At 50.4% G+C, this 17,622-nt stretch overlaps 1 protein-coding gene across 2 annotated transcripts in view; it reads left to right on the top strand.

Moving 5' to 3' along the window:
• Col5a1 (collagen type V alpha 1 chain) overlaps positions 1-17,622 on the top strand; it is a 150,961-nt gene that overhangs the window by 21,349 nt on the left and 111,990 nt on the right. For both annotated transcript variants that reach the window (XM_075985567.1, XM_075985568.1), the window contains exon 2: positions 12,504-12,671. In XM_075985567.1, coding sequence (XP_075841682.1) covers positions 12,504-12,671 — 168 coding nt within the window. The remainder of the gene's footprint in view (positions 1-12,503; positions 12,672-17,622) is intronic.

Here is a 17,622-nt window from a genome sequence, read left to right on the forward strand (position 1 = left end):
CTAGTATCAGCATCCTCACCGAGCTACTGCAGGGCACCCTTACCCATCTAGGCTTCTTCCACTACCTCTGTTATTTGTTGGCTGGTTCATTTGTTCATTGTTTAGTTGGTTCATTGGCTAGTTGACTTGTTTGTTTGTTGATTGATAGGTTGGTTCATTTGTCCATTGATTAGCTGGTTGGTGAATTTTTTTCAACAGTTAGTTCGTGTATTTGTTTGTTCATTGGTTGGTTAATTTTATTCTTTTATTTGTTAGTTGATTAATTTGCTCATTGGTTAGTTGGTTGTTGGGTTCATGTTTTTCACTGGTTAGTTGATGAGTGGCTCATCTATTCTTTGGTTAGTTGGTGGGTAGATTGGTTCTTTGGTATTTAGTGCATGGCTCATTTGTTTATTGGTTAGTTGGTAGGTGGGTCATTCATTCATTGGTTAGTTGGTAGATGGATAGTTTGGTCATTGGTTATTTAGTGGGTGGCTTATTTATTGGTTAGTAAGTGGGTGGCTCATTTGTTCATTGGTTAGTTGGTGGGTGATTTATTGTTAAGTTTTGATGGAGGAGGGTCATCTGACTATGTGTTACTCTCATTGGTTAATAAAGAAACTGCCTTGGCTTTTTGATAGGGCAGGATTTAGATAGGTGGAGCAGACAGAACAGAATGCTGGGAGAAGAAAAGCATAGTTGGTCAGATGCAGTGGAGCCAGCACCAGGTCAGACATGCTGAATCTTTCCCTGTAAGCCACCACCTTGTGGTACTACACAGGTTATTAGAAATGGGTTCATCAAGATGTGAGAATTAGCTAATAAGAGGCTGGAACTAATGGGCCAGGCAGTGTTTAAATGAATACAGTTTGTGTGTTGTTATTTCGGGTGTTAAGCTAGCCGTATGGGAGCTGGGCGGGATGAAAAGCAGGCCTGCCTGCAGCTCCTACTACAAAGTTTCTTGTTTCATAGAGCATATCAGCACCAAGAAAGTTGTCTTTCATTGCCCGTGAGTCTTGAAAAGTCTACCAGAACATCCAAGAAGACTTTGTGTCTCTGGTGGTGACAGGCCATCCATCTGGAAAAACTTGGAACAGGGCAGCTTTGGCCTTGCCCGACTCTGGAATGAATCAGGAGGCATGATCCTTCAGTGTGCTATGACATGCAGGTGCTCAGGGGACATTGCTGAGGAAAGGCAACTCAGAGCAGCGTAGCAGGTCTCAGTGACCTTATGATCAGTGGGACCCCTAGAGGTCTGACATGCAACTGGCACGGTTATGTAATTACCTCTTATCACCTTAACCCAGCTTCCTGGGCATCTAGATGCTGGCCTGGACCAGCCTACCCCCTGAGTCCTCCCAGGAGTTGGTGGGACCCTATGAGCCACACACACACACAAGCACAACCATACCCATGGGGCCGAAACTGTCTGCTGGCATCATCCCCCATTTCCTTCAGAACAGTGAGGGAAAATTACCTTCGAGGAAACAAACAAAACCACCTGGTTCTTTTGCTCAGCTCTCAGGTCAGTTTCTACAGTGAGTAGATTCTGCTGGCAGTGCCATTCACAAGGAGCCTGGCATTCAGCCTGTCCCTCTGTGACACACCTTGTTTGGCAGTTGGCTGTAGGCACAATGTTCTTGACACATGTTCCATTCTGTTGGCGCTCTTAATTCTTTGAGAAAGGACAGGGTGAGAGAAACATATCCATTCATATCCACAGATGAAAAGCAACGATGATCACCCAGAACTAGAAACAAGATGCTGAGCAAATTTGGGAGAAGCTGGACCATCCCACTCTTCAGGGTACCTTGTCTCTTGGCTGATGACATTTCCTCCCGGTCCCTGATGGAATGAAACACAGCTCCCACAGCCACTAGGACAGGCCTCCTGCAGGACTTCTCTGCTGCTGTTTGGTGTGGTGCTCCTGTGCCTGGCACAATACTCACGTGGTCTCAGAGTCTGCGTGCTGGCATCTGCTAATTCCCATATGGCACTGCATCTTCCTCTCTGTCCTCCAAGGCTTGGTTCAGGTCTCCCTGCAAGAGTTCCTTGCATATGTTGTATTTTCCCCCATTCTCCTTACTGTTGGCTTGGCTCTTTTTTGAGTAAGAGTATGTGTGTATTACACGTGATCTTTTTATCTGGGGATATCACACAGTACTGTAGGCAACTGCATTAGGGAGAATTACAGGTGTATGTGTCTGAGCCTTTCTGAAAGTATCTTGGCCTGTGTCTGGCTTCCATGTACAAAGTCATGCAAAGGTGCCAGGTGTCTAGACTTCAGGCAAGTCTTCAAGAGAAGTGAGGGACGGGCAGTCACAGACTAAAGGAGAAGCTCTGGGCCACTGGCTCCCTCCATAATAATTTCTTCCAAGCAAAGGCACAGGCTCCTCCCTTTTTCTTAACCAGATTTTCCATGAAACTGCCTAGCTGGGAACAGTGGTCAGTAGCTTCCTGGAATTACTGGCTTTCTAGCTAGGAAGGAAGAAGTGCCTTTGAGTTGGAAGAGAAAAATCCAAGTGGTCAGAGATGCTTGCCCTGCCCAGTCATGGAGTCAGGCATGGCACTGAACAACTTATTGCTGGGGACAGAAGCTGGGCAATGATGGCTTATGTGGTCCATCTTAGGCTTCTTCTCTTCCTGGGGAGGTAACTTAATTTTAGTCTTTCCATCCATGGTATATCCTTTTGTATCTATTCTCTCTTCTACTTATGCCATTATCCATTGTTAAGCGGATGCTGCTTGTTTGTTTTCAGCTGCCCAGATTAAAAATAACCACTCAGAAATGTTATTATTTGCAGTACTGTTTGGCCAATAGCTTGTGTGTATTGCTAGCTAGCTCTTATATTTTTGGTTAACCTATTTCTATTAGTCTGTGTATCGCCACGTGGCTGTGGCTTACCGGGTAAAGTTCCATCCTGTGTCTGTCTCCAGTGAGATTACATGGCTTCTCCCTCACTGACTCTGCCTTCTTTCTCACAGCATTCAGTTTAGTTTTCCCCACCTAGTTCTATTCTGCCCTATCACAGGCTAAGTCAGCTTCTTCATTCATTAGCCAATAAAAGCAACACATATACAGAAGGACTTCCCACACCATGATTTGTCCATCCACTCATCTATCCATCCAGCCAGCCAGCCATCATTTGTCCATCTATTTAACCATCATCAATCCATCATTCATCTATCCATCCATATACATATTTATCAATTCAGTCCTCATCCACCCATCAAACCATTCTGCTCTGGAAGTATTCTACCGTCTTTTTGTCCCATGACTTAGAGGAAGGAATGAAGACTTTAGATCCCGATTTGTAGTTGGTTGAAGTTTGGTCAGACCCTAGGCATCTTCCCCAATCTTTTCGTCAGGTTCTTCATTTATTCCTGAAGGGCAGGCTCTGAAGACTGTGGCAGTGAGGGGGTTTGACTTGGAGGTGCAGAGTTCTGAGCCTCTGCTGTTGCTTCTCAAGACAAGACCAGTACCCACGCTTACAGCCTGAGTGGGTGTAACCCTTGTCTTGGGGCATCTCTGTTGTATCTAGTGCAGCTGTGTGCCCCCCCTGGAGGTACTTTGGCCTGCACCCGCTCCCTTCTGCTGTTCATAGAATGTTTGCATGCTAGCTTCGGTTACTTCCCAACAGGGGCTTTCCCTTGTAGTCAATGACAGAGACCCCATTTCCTGCTATGGTGCAGATTTCTGCTCTGCCCACCATCACAGCCCATGTGGGTCCATAGAGCTCATGCTTTCAAAGTTCAGGGCAACAAAATGAACTTGGCAATTGTTGGGAAGTAAGGAAATGCTGGGCACCCCGGGGGAAGGATCAGAACCGTACGTAGTAGAACAGCATACAGCACGCACACACACACACAAACACACACACACACACACACACACACACACACACACACACACACACCCAACCCTCCGCGCATGCTCTTTTGAGGCAGATTCCTGCTGTCTAGAGAACCTGCTTGGGCTTTCACAGAAAGGATCAGAGGTGTGACTGCTGGGTGGGAGGCCTGTGGATCTGTGTAGAGGGAAACACCAGGTTCTGCTTTCTAGAGGCAGAGCTGACTTCCAGTTACCATGCCACGAAGAGACCCCTCTGCCTTTGATTGCTCGAGATATCCTTCAGGTCTTCAGTTCTAATCCATCCTCATGTCTCACCCTCAACCCAGCACTGTGACATCTTGTCTGCTGGAAGTGCCTTCCTTTTTGTTTCTCCCCTGGACTCCTTGTCTTGTCGCTGGGAGTGCCACCTGTACCATATACGTCCTTGTCTCCTGCCCTATGGGGCTAGTGGAGGTGCCCAGTAAGTGAGGCCCTGGTAGAAAGCACTAGGTGAGGCAGGAAAGGCATGGGCAGGCTCCTCCCAGGATGCTGCTTTAGGTCTATAACTGCTCATGACCATCCAAGTCCCACAGCTGGGGGCATGGCCTCAGGCCCTTGCTGAGGGGACAAGGCAGGTTCCCAGGAGTCTGGATCTAGCCCCACACTGCTGAGTCTGCTATGCCTTGTTGACTGTCACAAGTGACCAAATGGTCTTGTGGCCATCTGGGGCTAAATGGGGAAGGTGGCCATGCTGTGCACTGCACAAACTCAGGCATGCTTTGGAAGGGCCATGAGGCAGGGGTGGAGGGGAAGAGGTGTCTGGGGATCCCTACAAGGCTGTGGCTATGATGTGGAGATAGACCAGCCAGCTCAGGGCTCCTGGGGTATGCAGTGGGGTGAGGAAGGTGCTGTGTGACAGGCTGAGTTCCCCTTGCCTGGAGGAAACAGAAGCTCTAAGTTACCGAAGAGTTTGCAGGTAAAGGGACCCATGTCTATGGTAGCAGTGTGCCTAGCAAAAGGTCTGAGATCAGGGCACCAACCGCCAGAGGCCTGGGGATAGCAGGAGAGGGAAGAAGGCCTGGCTAGCTCCTAGTGGCCAACACTGTCTGCTTGCAGCCCTGGCCACACCCTCTGTTGTCCCCAGCTTTAGTCATTGGAGAAGAATTTTACAGGGCCTCCAAGATACCCCGTTTGTTTGTTTTCCGACCTCCTGGTTGACCTCGGATGAGGCCACTATCCTCGGGGAGAATTGGTGGGAGGGACCTGGGCAGACAGACCCTCCGGTTGGTCTGCCATTCTTTCTGGCTTGGCTTTACTGAAACAGGCTCTTTGCTTTAGGAGGCCACTGGGAAGAGGCAGGGAAGAGAGTGGGAGGGTTGGCCGCTCCAGCCTGTGAAGGCTGCTGTCCTGTGCATTCAGTAGCGGTGTGGGCGGGGCACCAGCATGCTTGGCTGCACCTCTTTGAACTTCATTTGGTTTTTCAGGACAGAGGCTGTTAGTCTACCTACGCCTTGTTGCTCATAGCCCCCCTTGCCTCTGCCTCCTACTCTTCTGTCTGTGAACTTAAAGAACTAAACCTGGGTGGTTCACAGGAAGGTGCACACATTTTTCTCTTGAAGATACTCATGTTGACTTCGAAGCTTGCAGCACAGAACACCTCATTGTTCCTCTGTTCTGTCCCCTATGTCTGTCTTTCTGTCCCCAACCCTGTCTTTCTCGTCTGTCACCTCTGAATGTCTCTCAGTCTCTGTATAGTCCTCATTTTCTTTCATTTCGTCAACCAGCAAAAGGTGGTCATGGTGGCTCACAATTTCTCCCAGGAGGTGTGAAGTGAGGGAACCTTGGTGTCTGAGGCAGTCTGTGAATCATGGGGCTCTAACATGAGGACCTGCTTGTTGGGGTTTCTGTCCTGCCCAGTAACCACAGCTGGTAAGCCCCAAAGAAATCATGCAGAAGTCTATATTAATGATAAACTGATTGGCCCATTAGCTCAGTCTACTTATTAACTCATAACTTATATTAGCCCATTATTCTTACCTATTTTAGCCACATGGCTTGGTACCTTTTTCAATGGGGCAGGTCACATCTTGTTTCTTTGGTGTCTGGACAGGACTGCAGAGGAATGGGCTTCCTCCTTCCCAGAATTCTCCTGTTCTCATTGACCCACCTCTACTTCCTGTCTGGTTGGCCCACTTATACTTCCTGCCTGGCTACTGGCAAATCAGCTTTTATTTATAGCATATTTGACAGAATACAGAATTGTCCCACACCACTTGGGAGAGGCCTGTTTGACCATGAGGTGATAATAAATCGGCCGTACCTCAGGTTCAGATAGGTTGCAATACCCCCTTGCCTTTGCTGAGATCCCAGTCACCAGTGAGCGGCCCAGTGGGGCCGGGGCTGCCTTGGGGATTTGGGGCCAGTGACCTCTCTGTGAAAACACAGAGGGCACATGAATCCCTGTGGAACTCCTGGTAGAGGGAGCCATGCCAGGCCCATGTCAGGAGGGGACAGGTAGCTGGGCTGGAGGCCTCCTGCTCCCAGCAAGTGCTTAAAAATATACAGGTTATTAAGGGTGTGTGCGCTGAGTTGGAGCAAAGGCCAGAATCAACCAAGTCTGCTGGGTCAGCAGTATGGCTTCTCAGAACCTCTGAGTGCTTCCCCTTTGCAGTTCCATGGCTCATAGCACGTCTTCTCAGCTCACAGCTGCTCCGAGAGCGGAGCTTGGTGAGAGAGGGAACATGGCAGCCAAGGTGAAGCGAATTTCAGGAGAGCTGAACTTACTCTCTCCAGCCTGCCGTGTACGAGCCAGGGGCTCACTTAGTCATTCAACAGACACATCTAAGTCTTGGTTGTGCTCTGCCCCTGCCCACCACAGGACAGAAGCCCTCTGCCCTTCTCATTTCTTTTGATGCCCACCTCAACGGGGTGGGGAGCAAGATGAACCCTACAAGCTGTTTCATGTAGCCCCCCTCTCAGGACCCCATTGATCTGTGGTGCTCCCTGTGAATCTCTGTCATCCCCGAGCCTCCTGCTGAGCTGGACAGCCGAGGTGCTGAGGTCAGGGCTTGGCCAGGGTCCCCTCTGAGGGTTTCTCCTCCCTCGGGTGGGCAGGACTGTGGTGGCCAAAAGCACGAAGGCTGGGATTTTAGATTCTATTCTGAGGGCACATCATGAGTGGCTCCAGATGGTGACCCAGCCCTCCCTGGTCTTCCCGAGAGCAGGCTGCTTTTGCAGTGTTGGCACTGTGGCCTGGGATGTGTTCCTTTGCCAAGGGCTCCAGTCCAAGGTCTAGGCTGCCCAACATGGGACTGGCCCTTCTGTAGAGCAGGCTGGTGTCCTCATAGATGTCACCCTTTCTGTTTCTGAGCATGAGCTATACCAGCTATGACCAGACACTAGTTTCTCTTCTTCCAAAAAGCAGATACCTCTTTCCATCTGCTCTTGAATCCTGGAACCTCCTGGTGTTGGGCCGTGGAGTGCTGCTCCATGGCCTTGTCATGAGCTGTCTACCTCATTTGGTCCTTCTGAGTGGAGCGTAGGCAGAGCCTTGGGCCACATCTTCAGATGTCAGTGGCTCAGTTTTAGTTGTCTGTCTCCGGGCGACAGGTCAGGAGAGCCCATGTGCCATGGCCGTTCCAGTGATGCTTCCGTGTCCAATAGCTGTGAAGTGAGTAGATGGGAGGCGTCAGGGTGACATGACCTCAGTCACTCTCAGCTCTGGAGGAGCGAGAGCAGCCAAGGGCATAGAGGTGGTGAAAGAAATGCGTCTTGGGGAAGGGGAAGGCAACTCTGTGGTTAAAAGTGACAGTGTCCCTGGGGTGTGAAACGTGAATATTTAGCCATCTGTAATATCTGTCTTTGACGTCTGCCTCCTGGTTGCCCCATTCTTCTGCTCACTTGCTCAGTGAGTGATTGATTAATCCTTCCTTCCACCCACCTACTCACCCACTACCCACTTATCTTTTTGTCCACTATCCATCCACCTGCCATTAATATCCATCCATCCATCCATCTATCCATCCATCCATCCATCCATCCATCCATCCACCCACTCCCCCATCCATCTATCCTTTTATCTGTTCATCAATCGACCTACACATCTATCCTCCAACAACTAATACACTTGACGCTAACATACATCCCTCCCTTCCTCCAACCAACCATCTGACCATCTGTCCAGTTTTCATCATCCATACATTCATCTATAATGTCTATCAGTCTACCTACCTACCCCACTTACCATCCATATTTACCCATCACCCATCCATTGGTCAGTTCATTCATCCATATCCATTTATCTATCATCCATCCACCCACCTACCATCCATCATCCATCAGTCCACTGTTGTGTTCATTCACCTAACCCTTGAGGAATGCTGCCCTCCAAGTATGACATGGTTATTGCATTCTTGAAATCAGAGCAGCAGGATATACTTATCCTCACAAGATCAAGTCTACTAACATCTTTTCTAGAGGGGAAAGAGGGCTCACGAGGTATCTTAGATGTTCACAAATGGCTGTACATGAGGCAATGTACAAGGCCTTGCTTCTCCATGAGGATGCAAGTGATTAGCTACTTCTGGGTGAGGCATGTCTCTTTCTTGTCAGCATAACCACCTCTAACTTGTCAGTGATCCTGTAAGACCTAAGTGTTAAACTCTTTGGTTTGTCAAGCTAGACTTGGGTGGAAGCCTTTCTTTGGCTTGTCATTGTTGCTTTATCTAGGGCGAAATGATGTTTGTTCATATCTTCCCCAAAAAACTTAACCTACCACACATCAACCCACCCATTAACCCATCCATCCCTCCCTCCCTCCCTCCCCCCACTCATCTACATATTTGCCCACCCATCCATTTTTCTCTCCATTTGTACACTCATCATTCATTCACACAGTCTTCTGCCCCACCAACCAGTCAGTCACCTGCTTATCCATCCATCCTCCATCCATCCATCTTTTGGTCTATCCTGGACCCTTCATTTGAGCCTCTTGGTACATAGCTCCCTTTGTGTGTTGACTGTCTAGAGCTCAGCTTTATACTTCCAACTGCTTCCTTAGTTACCCCTCTTTTATCTTAAGCTCACCTGCATCCACTTTCCTTTAGAGATACCACACCTAGTTCCTTCAGCATTAAAATGGCATGGGGATGCTGGAGTGTTAACAGCAAGTGTCTGGCCTGACCATGAATACACATGAGAGGCTGAGTCCAGCCTCTTGGGTCTCTGTCCACTGAGGGATGGGGCAACATCTGCTCCTTTCTGTGTCTAAAAGTGACAGCAGGGCTCCTGTGTCCTAGGGCCGGGTCCCTGTGTGCTGTGATGCAGCCTGAGGACAATGGCCTGGTATTGCTTCCGCTCCTCACGTATGTTCCTCAAAGGCAGGTGAGGCATGTGCATAGCCGAGTAACAGGCTGTCTGGAGAGCAGATCCTGCTGGAGTCAGAAGTCCATAAATGAGGTAACATTCTAGGACATGCTGTCACAGTGAGGCTGTCACTCACATGGCTGGACCCCTGCTGCAGTAGTACGGAATCCTCTGAGGCTGGACAGCAGGCCCGAACACAAGGGTCTCAGTGCTCTGCCCGCCTCACGGACATTGAGGGCAGGTCAGGGAGGCTACTACAACTCACCTTTCACTCTAGGATAATCTTTGATTGGTAGGTTGTGGCTTGCCATTATAATTCTTACTGCAAAGGCATTTGGGAAATGTAGTTTTAGTCTCCCAGGCTGTGGAGCAGGACTCCCAGGGAGGATTGGGTCTAGCTGAAGAAAGCAGTTTTCTCTCTGGAGTCTGATCTGATCGTAGGTGCAACAGCCTTGAAAGAGCAATGGAGTTCTTGCATGCAAGGCATTTGGAGGTGGTGTCGTTTGCAGTGGGTAGTGGGTCTCAGGGTTCTTCAGGTTCACTCAAGTGACTCTTACTTAGAAGTACAGGTTCCTTGTTGGGAGCAAAGGCCACAGATGGAATGCCATGTGAGTCCTGAAGATCCCAAGAATACCATTTTCCTCCTGGGGGACCCTGTACTTGAGCCATGGAGTTCTGGGAACTGTTCTTGGCAGGTTCCAGATGACTTCTGTGACTTCTTTAACTGGCCTCAGTTGACATGATCCTCCCGTGGGGGAAGAGGGACCCTGCGTTCTTAACACGTCCACCTGTCCCAAGCTTCCGCTGCTTCAGGGTGGAGGTGTTCCACCTGGGCGTGGCACTGGCTTGAAGGGCAGAGAGTTTTCTATGTTGGGGGAAGAGTTTTCCAGAAGCCTGTGTGCTGGACACTACTCCAGTGTTCCCCATACCTTGTTTAAGACTAAATATATCCTGCTGTCTGGTGCAAAAAGGCCCTGGCCAGCAGGAAGGGTGGCACTGGGCCTAGGAAAGGTCTGATGGCCTTTTAAACTTGTTGCAATACAGATCTACAAACACGCCCAGGCCGACGCCTGGGAAACCGCTCCCTGCTTTGACAATGGGGAAAGCAGGCTCCAGTCTGGTCTGGGAAGGGCATCATAGTATGGAGACTGTGGTGTAGGTCCAGGAAACCCGGCTGGGATCCTCATCTCTCCCCTCAGCCACTGCCAGCTTTGGAGCTGAGTTTCCGAGATGACCCAAGGCTCGGCGCTGGGTCATTCTGGCCAGGTGTGCCAGCAGTTGGCACAGCTGTCTTCCCACGGCTGTGTCCAGGCCTGGGACTGTGCCTCACAACCTCGCCAGCATGCTCAGCATTGCCTTTGATGTTCACCGGACAAACGGAACCCAGTGAAGGCTTTGTCACCACATAGGGTACCTGGGGGCGGGATGCCACAAATACACAAGTGACTAACACCTTATGTGGGCCTGGCACTGGGTAGTGGCTAAGAGCTGCCTAGGATTCTGAGATGGGGAGGCTATCTTGGATCCATAGTGTGTCCACACTGTGCCCTTCATAGTGATTTCCTGTAGAGGTGGGGAACCCTTCTCTGGAGTAAGTGTTGAAGGATGCCAAAAAGTTGGCTGCAGACCTGGCCCCTTAGGCAGCCTTGGAGTGCAAGGTGACTTGTCAGTCTCTAGACTTGGTGACTGCCGCTGGAGATGGATCAGAAGCCTGCATGATCATCTTTGGTTACTACCTGCTTAAAAACAGTTTGACCGTCTTCCTAGGGTGTCTCATGGTAGTACTCGCTTAGGGAGAAAGGTGGGAAGTTAGTGAATCAACTTAGTCACAGGCTAAGCCGATTTCAGCTCTTGCAGCCTTCAGGTATGGGCTCTGAGTTTTAGCTAGGTATGTGGTGTTCTTAGACAGACGGGCTCACACAGAATGAACACATGGGCATGTATAGATGCCCTTCAGGCACAGCTAGATCCAGGTACCCTCTTAGCATGGCAGGAGTCTGTCTCTGCACACACTGTGTTCCCTGGAGATAGTTGCCCTCTCTGAGTCTGCAGCCCACATACAGTCAAATAGCAGAATCCTTTTTCCCAGAGGAAAACCACAGGATGGAACAACACTGGTCCAGCCTGGTCATGTGACGGGAGGTTTTACACCCTTGTGGTACCACTTTGGACTTTGTTCTCCACTAGATAGCCAAGAGCTTCCTATTTGTTGTCACGCAGACTGAGCATAGATAAACAGGAAACCAAGTAGTCCGGGGCAGGCATGTGTAGTCTCAAAGGCCTCTTGATGTGAGGAGAGGGGGCTCTGACAGAGGGGCGTGGTTTGTGTTTGGGGATGTCCCAGTTTCATTTCTGTCACAGAAACAAAATAACCTGACAAGAAGAGGCTCAGGGGAGGAAGGAATTTCTTTCCGTTTAGAATTTCAGGTTACAGGTCATCATTGTGATGAGGTCAAGGCGGGGTCTTCAACCATTGCTCAGTATCACACACACAGTCAAGAACAGAGAGGAAGGGGATGCTCCAGCTCACCTGCGTGTTTGTGTTCCTCTAGATTTCTTCACTCTTACACTTCAGGACCCTGTACCACAGTGGGCAGGGTCTTCCGACATCAGTTAATTTAAATTAATCCCCCATAGTGACGCCCACAAGCCAACCCAATATAAACAGTTCCTCGATGAAACACTCTTAGAAGGTCAAGTTGACAGTTAAAGCTAATCAGGGGCTACTGTTGAGCTCTTGAGCAGGCACCTGTATTTCAGAGGTCAGAGGGTCAAGTCTGCCTTTCTCTGAGTGGCTTGCAAAGGATGTAAAGTCAGAAGCCTTCCTAAAGGGGTCTGAGGTCCCCGCAAGCATTCTCCTGCCCTGGGGATTCAGGCTGAGGTCTTTTGAAGGCAGGTAGAATTTGGGTATTTTCTGTAAACCGTTGTCAGGACACGGAGGACAAAATGACACCAGTGGCAGTGGAGAGACAAGTGGAGCTCGTGTGATTCAGGCCAGTTGAGGGTTCGGAGTAAGAAGTTCCTGCAGGTTGTAAAGCAAGAAAGGTTGGGGGTATAGGCAATGCCTGGTGGCTGAATTGCAGAAGTACGCAGCTGGTTTGTAGGAATGACCCTGGCAGTTGATTGCAGGAACAGAGATAAGCCCACTTCTAAGAAGTGTCCCTCCTGGTCCTGAGCAGGCCGCCAACCTCTCCTGTGTACCAGATTTTGTTGGGGGGAGGGGAGAGGGGAGGTCTGACTTCAGTTGTCTTAGACCGTCCTTCTCTTCCAGGAGGGTGCCCCTCAGTTGTGTCCACCGGGGGCTGACACAGTGTCTCTGTCTTTGCAGCTCAGCCAACAGATCTTCTGGAGATGCTAGATTTTCACAATTTGCCCTCAGGGGTAACGAAAACCACAGGTTTCTGTGCCACTCGACGATCTTCCAAAGGGCCGGATGTCGCCTACCGAGTCTCTAAAGATGCTCAACTCAGCATGCCCACCAAGCAGCTGTACCCTGGTAAGCGGCACCCCATTCCTGTTCAGGGTGGTGGAGGGAATGCCGGGGACTCCAGGGGGCAACGAGGAAGCAGGAGTGGGCGGTTGCAGCAGAACCCCGTGTGCTTCCTGGGAGTCCTCCTCATTATAGTGAAACCTACCACCCACCCACCCCTCATGTGTGTGCAAGCCTAGTCTTTGCCTTGAGGGCTCCAAGCAGGCGTATTTCCACCAACGATGGACCACAAAGACAAAGGGCAGAAAGGAAGTGGATGCCCCCCAGGGGTGAGGCCAAGAGAGATCTCAGGTCATGGGAAAGGAAGTACTTGCAGTGGGGAACACAAGCCTAATGGGCCAGTGACATAAAGATACCCAAGCCCAACATCCTGGCTGGCAGCTAGCGTGAGAGATTCTTAATGAGAATCTGCTGCCAGGTGCCAGACCTCTGCTTTTAATTATGCATCCGTAGGGAGCCACTTTGTCTGGAGGTATGCATCCAGATTATCCACCCTCTTGGGTAGTTAGCTCCTATCCTCCACACCCACTGGCATTGATTAAATGCTCTGGGATTATTCTGTGATGGGCAGGTGATAGACTCCTCTTTCCCTGCCTCAGGAGGGCCTGCTGGCTCAACCTGAGGAGCCCTGACTCTGCTGACCCAAGTAAGAAGTGAGCCTGGCAAAAGACACTCCCCTTCTGCCGTTAGAAGTCTATGCTCAATCTTTTGGTGGTCTGGACATGATCCCTCCAACACTGGACCAGGATCAGGCAGTGTTCGCAAACTGTGCTGTCCCCGTGAACCTCATGTGTCCACTGTATCCCTGAAGGATGCTCTTGCTGGTTGTGTTGTTACTGCCTCTGACCTTCTGTTGTCTGGGTTTGTCCCAAACCTCCCAGGGGCTCTGTGATATCGTTGTGATTTTTAAAAGTTTGTATCTGCGGGAGAAGCTGGGTGCTTTGGCCAGAGGTGTCATTTTGGATGGATGGGTGTCAGGCACCAGGCACATCCCTTGCAACCCCAGGGGAAGCAGCCTGGCATCTCCAAGGAGCATGCCTTTGGTGCAAAACCACCCTGGGTCGCAGATGCCCAGGTTAGAGAATGCATACGTTATCTGTGAGCATAGATGGCCCACATGACCTTTCTGAGTGGGAACCTCACTCTTCCTCATGGGGAGCTGCAGGGTACTGTGCCTTATTTTTAAAGAGAGCATATATTTTGGGGGAATTAACCTTGAGAACCCCCAGTCTCATCTTTTCCCAGAGAGTTGTACTTTTTCTGCCTTGGGGCCCAAGAGTTAGGATTCCTGAGTTGGAGACATGGAAAGGCTGGAAGGGGCTGGCCGGGGACAGCAGGGCATGGTGCTGCTGAAGAGATGACTGATGGGGAGTGTCCCCAGTCCAGGGACCTTTAGACAGCCTGAAGATAATAGTTTCTCCTACCACTGTCACCCAAGGCAAGAGTACTAGCAAAACAGGCCGCTACCATTCCTCTCTGTCATTCTCTCCCCCTGGGTCAGTTTACGGTAGAACTCTTGCGGGATCAGCTCACCGAGCCCAGGAAATTGATTGGATCCCTCACCTAGATGATAGGGGATATTTTTGTGGTTGTTGAATAGTTTGCTCTTTTGTTTTTGAGACAGAATCTCATGTAGGCTCAGGCTGGCCTTGGATTTGTCAAGCAGCTAAGGAGACCTTGAACTCCTGAGCTTCCTGTCTTCACCTCTCAAGTGCCGGGATTATAGGCACGTGGCACTGTGCCTGGCATCAGCCTGTCCTGAGCGCTTATCCTCTTGCCTTAGACTCCCCAGTGTGGGGATCACAGACCTTTACCCCCAGACCCCTTGGGATCTATTTGTTTATTCATTTATTGATAGGATGCCAGGTATTCTATGCTTGTCTCAAATTTTGCTTTATAGCTAAGGTTGGCCTTGTCTACCTTTCTAAGCCCAAGATTTCAGGCAAGCATAGGTATGAGGTTTATGTGATGCTGGTGATGGAGCCCAGGATTCCACGTGAGCTAGGAAGCCACTTTGTCATCTGAGTCCCAGCCCCAGTCCTGGGAAGTTTTTGTTTTTCTTTTCTCCTGTCCTCAAATTAGTAACTTGAGTAGATACTCAGGGTTGCGGTGATTAGGGTGTGGGGTGCACTGGCCACACAGTGGGTGTCGGTGGCTTCAGAGTGCCTGTAGAGGGATTTCTGTGGCGTCATCTCCTGAGGTCCCACAGGTCAGTCTGGGAAAGCTGTTCAGGGGACAGCATTGTATACCATCTGATGCATGAGAGTGCATGCCTCAAAGCTGGTGGTTCATCCTGGAAACTCCTGGAAGGTACTGCAGGCTTTCTGACTGGCAAGTGCTCAGGAAACAGCTCAGACCTAGTGGGATGGCTTCCGTAGGATTCATGTGGTCACATGCCAGCCCTTGCCGCAGCCTAGGTAAGAACAAGAATGGCTGTGTGCTGCTCTGTGCCTCCTTCTGGAGCGCAGGGGCAGCTTGGTTGCACCAGGGTGGGGAGTCTGGCTGTTGCAGGAGCTGCACTAGGGGGCCTAAGAGCTCCAGGCACCTGCAGCAAGGCTGGATTGAGTAGAGCATGAATACACGTCTGTGATTGTCTTAGTGCCCAGTGAAGGCCATGGTTAGTCTGAACTCCACGATAGTCTTACGCTAGTGGGTTGATTGATTTTCCATTCATAACCTGTGCAGTCTGTTTCTCTTGATGACTGGGCATGCTTGTCCGTGGAGTAGGGTCTAAGCATTCGCTCCCACAGGACAGGTACTACATCAAAGAGAAACTAACAGGTCCTGCATGAAGGTGGCCATGGATCCTCTCTGTATACAACCAAGCTTTACAGCCAGCACCAGCTCCTTGTAATGTTCTCCTAAGTCACACTATGGAAGGTCCCCTGGTCTCACCTTGGGTGTAGAAGTTCAGTTCCTACCATTCTTGTGCTGGGCACTGAGGTCTTCCCTTTGCTGACTCTAGGCAGCGGGGATTGGCTTGGAGGCCTTCTCCTCATCGCCCCTTGCTCTATCTCTTTTTCTTTTTCCAAGACAGGATTTCTCTGTAACTTTGGAGCCTGTCCTGGAGCTCGCTTTTGTAGACCAGGCTGGCCTTGAACTCACAGAGATCCTCCTGCCTCTGCCTCACGAGTGCTGGAATTAAAGGTGTGTGCCACCACCGCCTGGTGCCAGGGCTCTATCTTTGCTCCAGAATCCTGAGTCGTCAGCAGGCCCCAGACTCTGGAAGTAGCCCTCGCTCAGCAGAGCAACCCACTGTCCTTATTGCCTCCTCTCACCGTCGCTGGTACAGCCAATCCTCTGTTGCCCACAAAATGAAGCACTTCTTAGAATACTGGCCCTAGACCGTGGTCATGGGTGGAGGGCAGGGTTCTGGCTGCCTGAGAGGCCCCATGTGACTTAAGGACCTAGGACAGTGAGAGAATAGAGCACCAGGCCAGAGGTACTGTATTCTGTCAGTGAACGGGACTGTGTGCTCTCTGAGAGGCTGTGGCCAACCCACACATATAGCAGCATGTGGGATTCCCTGGGTGAGGGTGACTTCACCCCATTTCCTGTACAATAAGATGTGAGAGCTCTTAGTTCATCAGTGGCTTCCCCTTCCTCCCTCATACAGGATGACCTTTGCCTTATACCCCCATCAATATGCGATGTCCCTTGGTTAAGGAATGGCCTGCCTCTTGTCCCCACATAGAGTGGTATGTGGAATCCTCCAGTTTAGGGATATCATGTCCCCTGCACCTCTATTCAGTAGGATGTAGAGTCCCTGGTTGAAAGGAGCCCCATCTCTCTGTACTGGGGGTATAAGGGTCCCCTTGGGCAGATGGCCCACCTTTGACACCTACTTGGTGTTGGAGGCACTCCTCCCTCACTCCCGCTTAGGTCCCAGGCGTCTCATGGTGATAGGCCAGCTGCAGGTGCCTTGTCCCCACCTGGCGGCCAGACTGGGTGACCCCAGAATAACCCCATCCTGCAGGAAGTGACAGATGACAGCCGTTCTTGAGACCCATTATCTTGTCCAGAGTCATTGGACAGTTCTGCGGGCAGGTGGAGGGAAGCCAACGAGAATCCCTCTGAACAGGGGTCACCGAAATGCCTTGCAGGCTCCCTGTCTGTCTAAAGTTCTCCACACTCTGCAGCAATGTCCCGCCCTTATCTCTTTCATCACCCTGCCCCAGGCCGCTGCACATTGGCTGGTATCCAAATAACTCATGTATTGCTCCTGTTCCGTCTGGAAATAGTACTTCCCGGGAGCGAGAACCATGTTTGTCCCTTGACTTCTCCCTGGAGCCTGGCCCATGTTAGGGGAGTTGCCATAACTATTGATTACCTCACCAAGGTGAGTGATCCATCAGCCTGCCCATAGCGGTTGACTTAGGCTGAGGCCCTTCCGTGGCAGCTGCACATGCTAGCCTCCCGCTGTATTCCCGACGTGGACAGGAGACTCTGGGTGTCAGTGGAAGGAGAGAGGGTGTACCATGTGGACAGCGGCTGGTCCTCCGCTCTGCTCGCCTCTCAGTGGTGGCTTTTCTGAGCCAGATGAATTAGGAAGCACCAGACAGCAGGTGCACTTCTCCCAGACTGCCCGGAAGCTTGGAGTACGGCGTCAGCGTCCGGTTCCTGTCACAGCTGAGAAGGGACCATCTTAAAGTGACTATAAATCCATTGTTATTTTGCCAGGAGAGAGATTAATGTTCAACATAATTTATCTTTTTCAAGTTTTGTCTGAGCTGAGAAAATTTGTTACCATAGCGATTTTAAACATTGAGAAAGAGCATTTCAATGAGCTGAGAGAGACGGGCCGGCTGTCCTCAGCCATAGATCACAACGGAGAAGGAGGACTCTCCCATGTCCCATTCTTCATATTCTTCCAGTCGGTGACTGCAAGGGACAGAGTCAGGGTGGGCACAGAGGTGGGATGATGACTGGACGGTCCAGCCTGGATTTCAGACATTGG

Source organism: Microtus pennsylvanicus, chromosome 9 (genome assembly GCF_037038515.1).
Source record: "Microtus pennsylvanicus isolate mMicPen1 chromosome 9, mMicPen1.hap1, whole genome shotgun sequence".
Lineage (NCBI taxonomy): Eukaryota > Metazoa > Chordata > Mammalia > Rodentia > Cricetidae > Microtus > Microtus pennsylvanicus.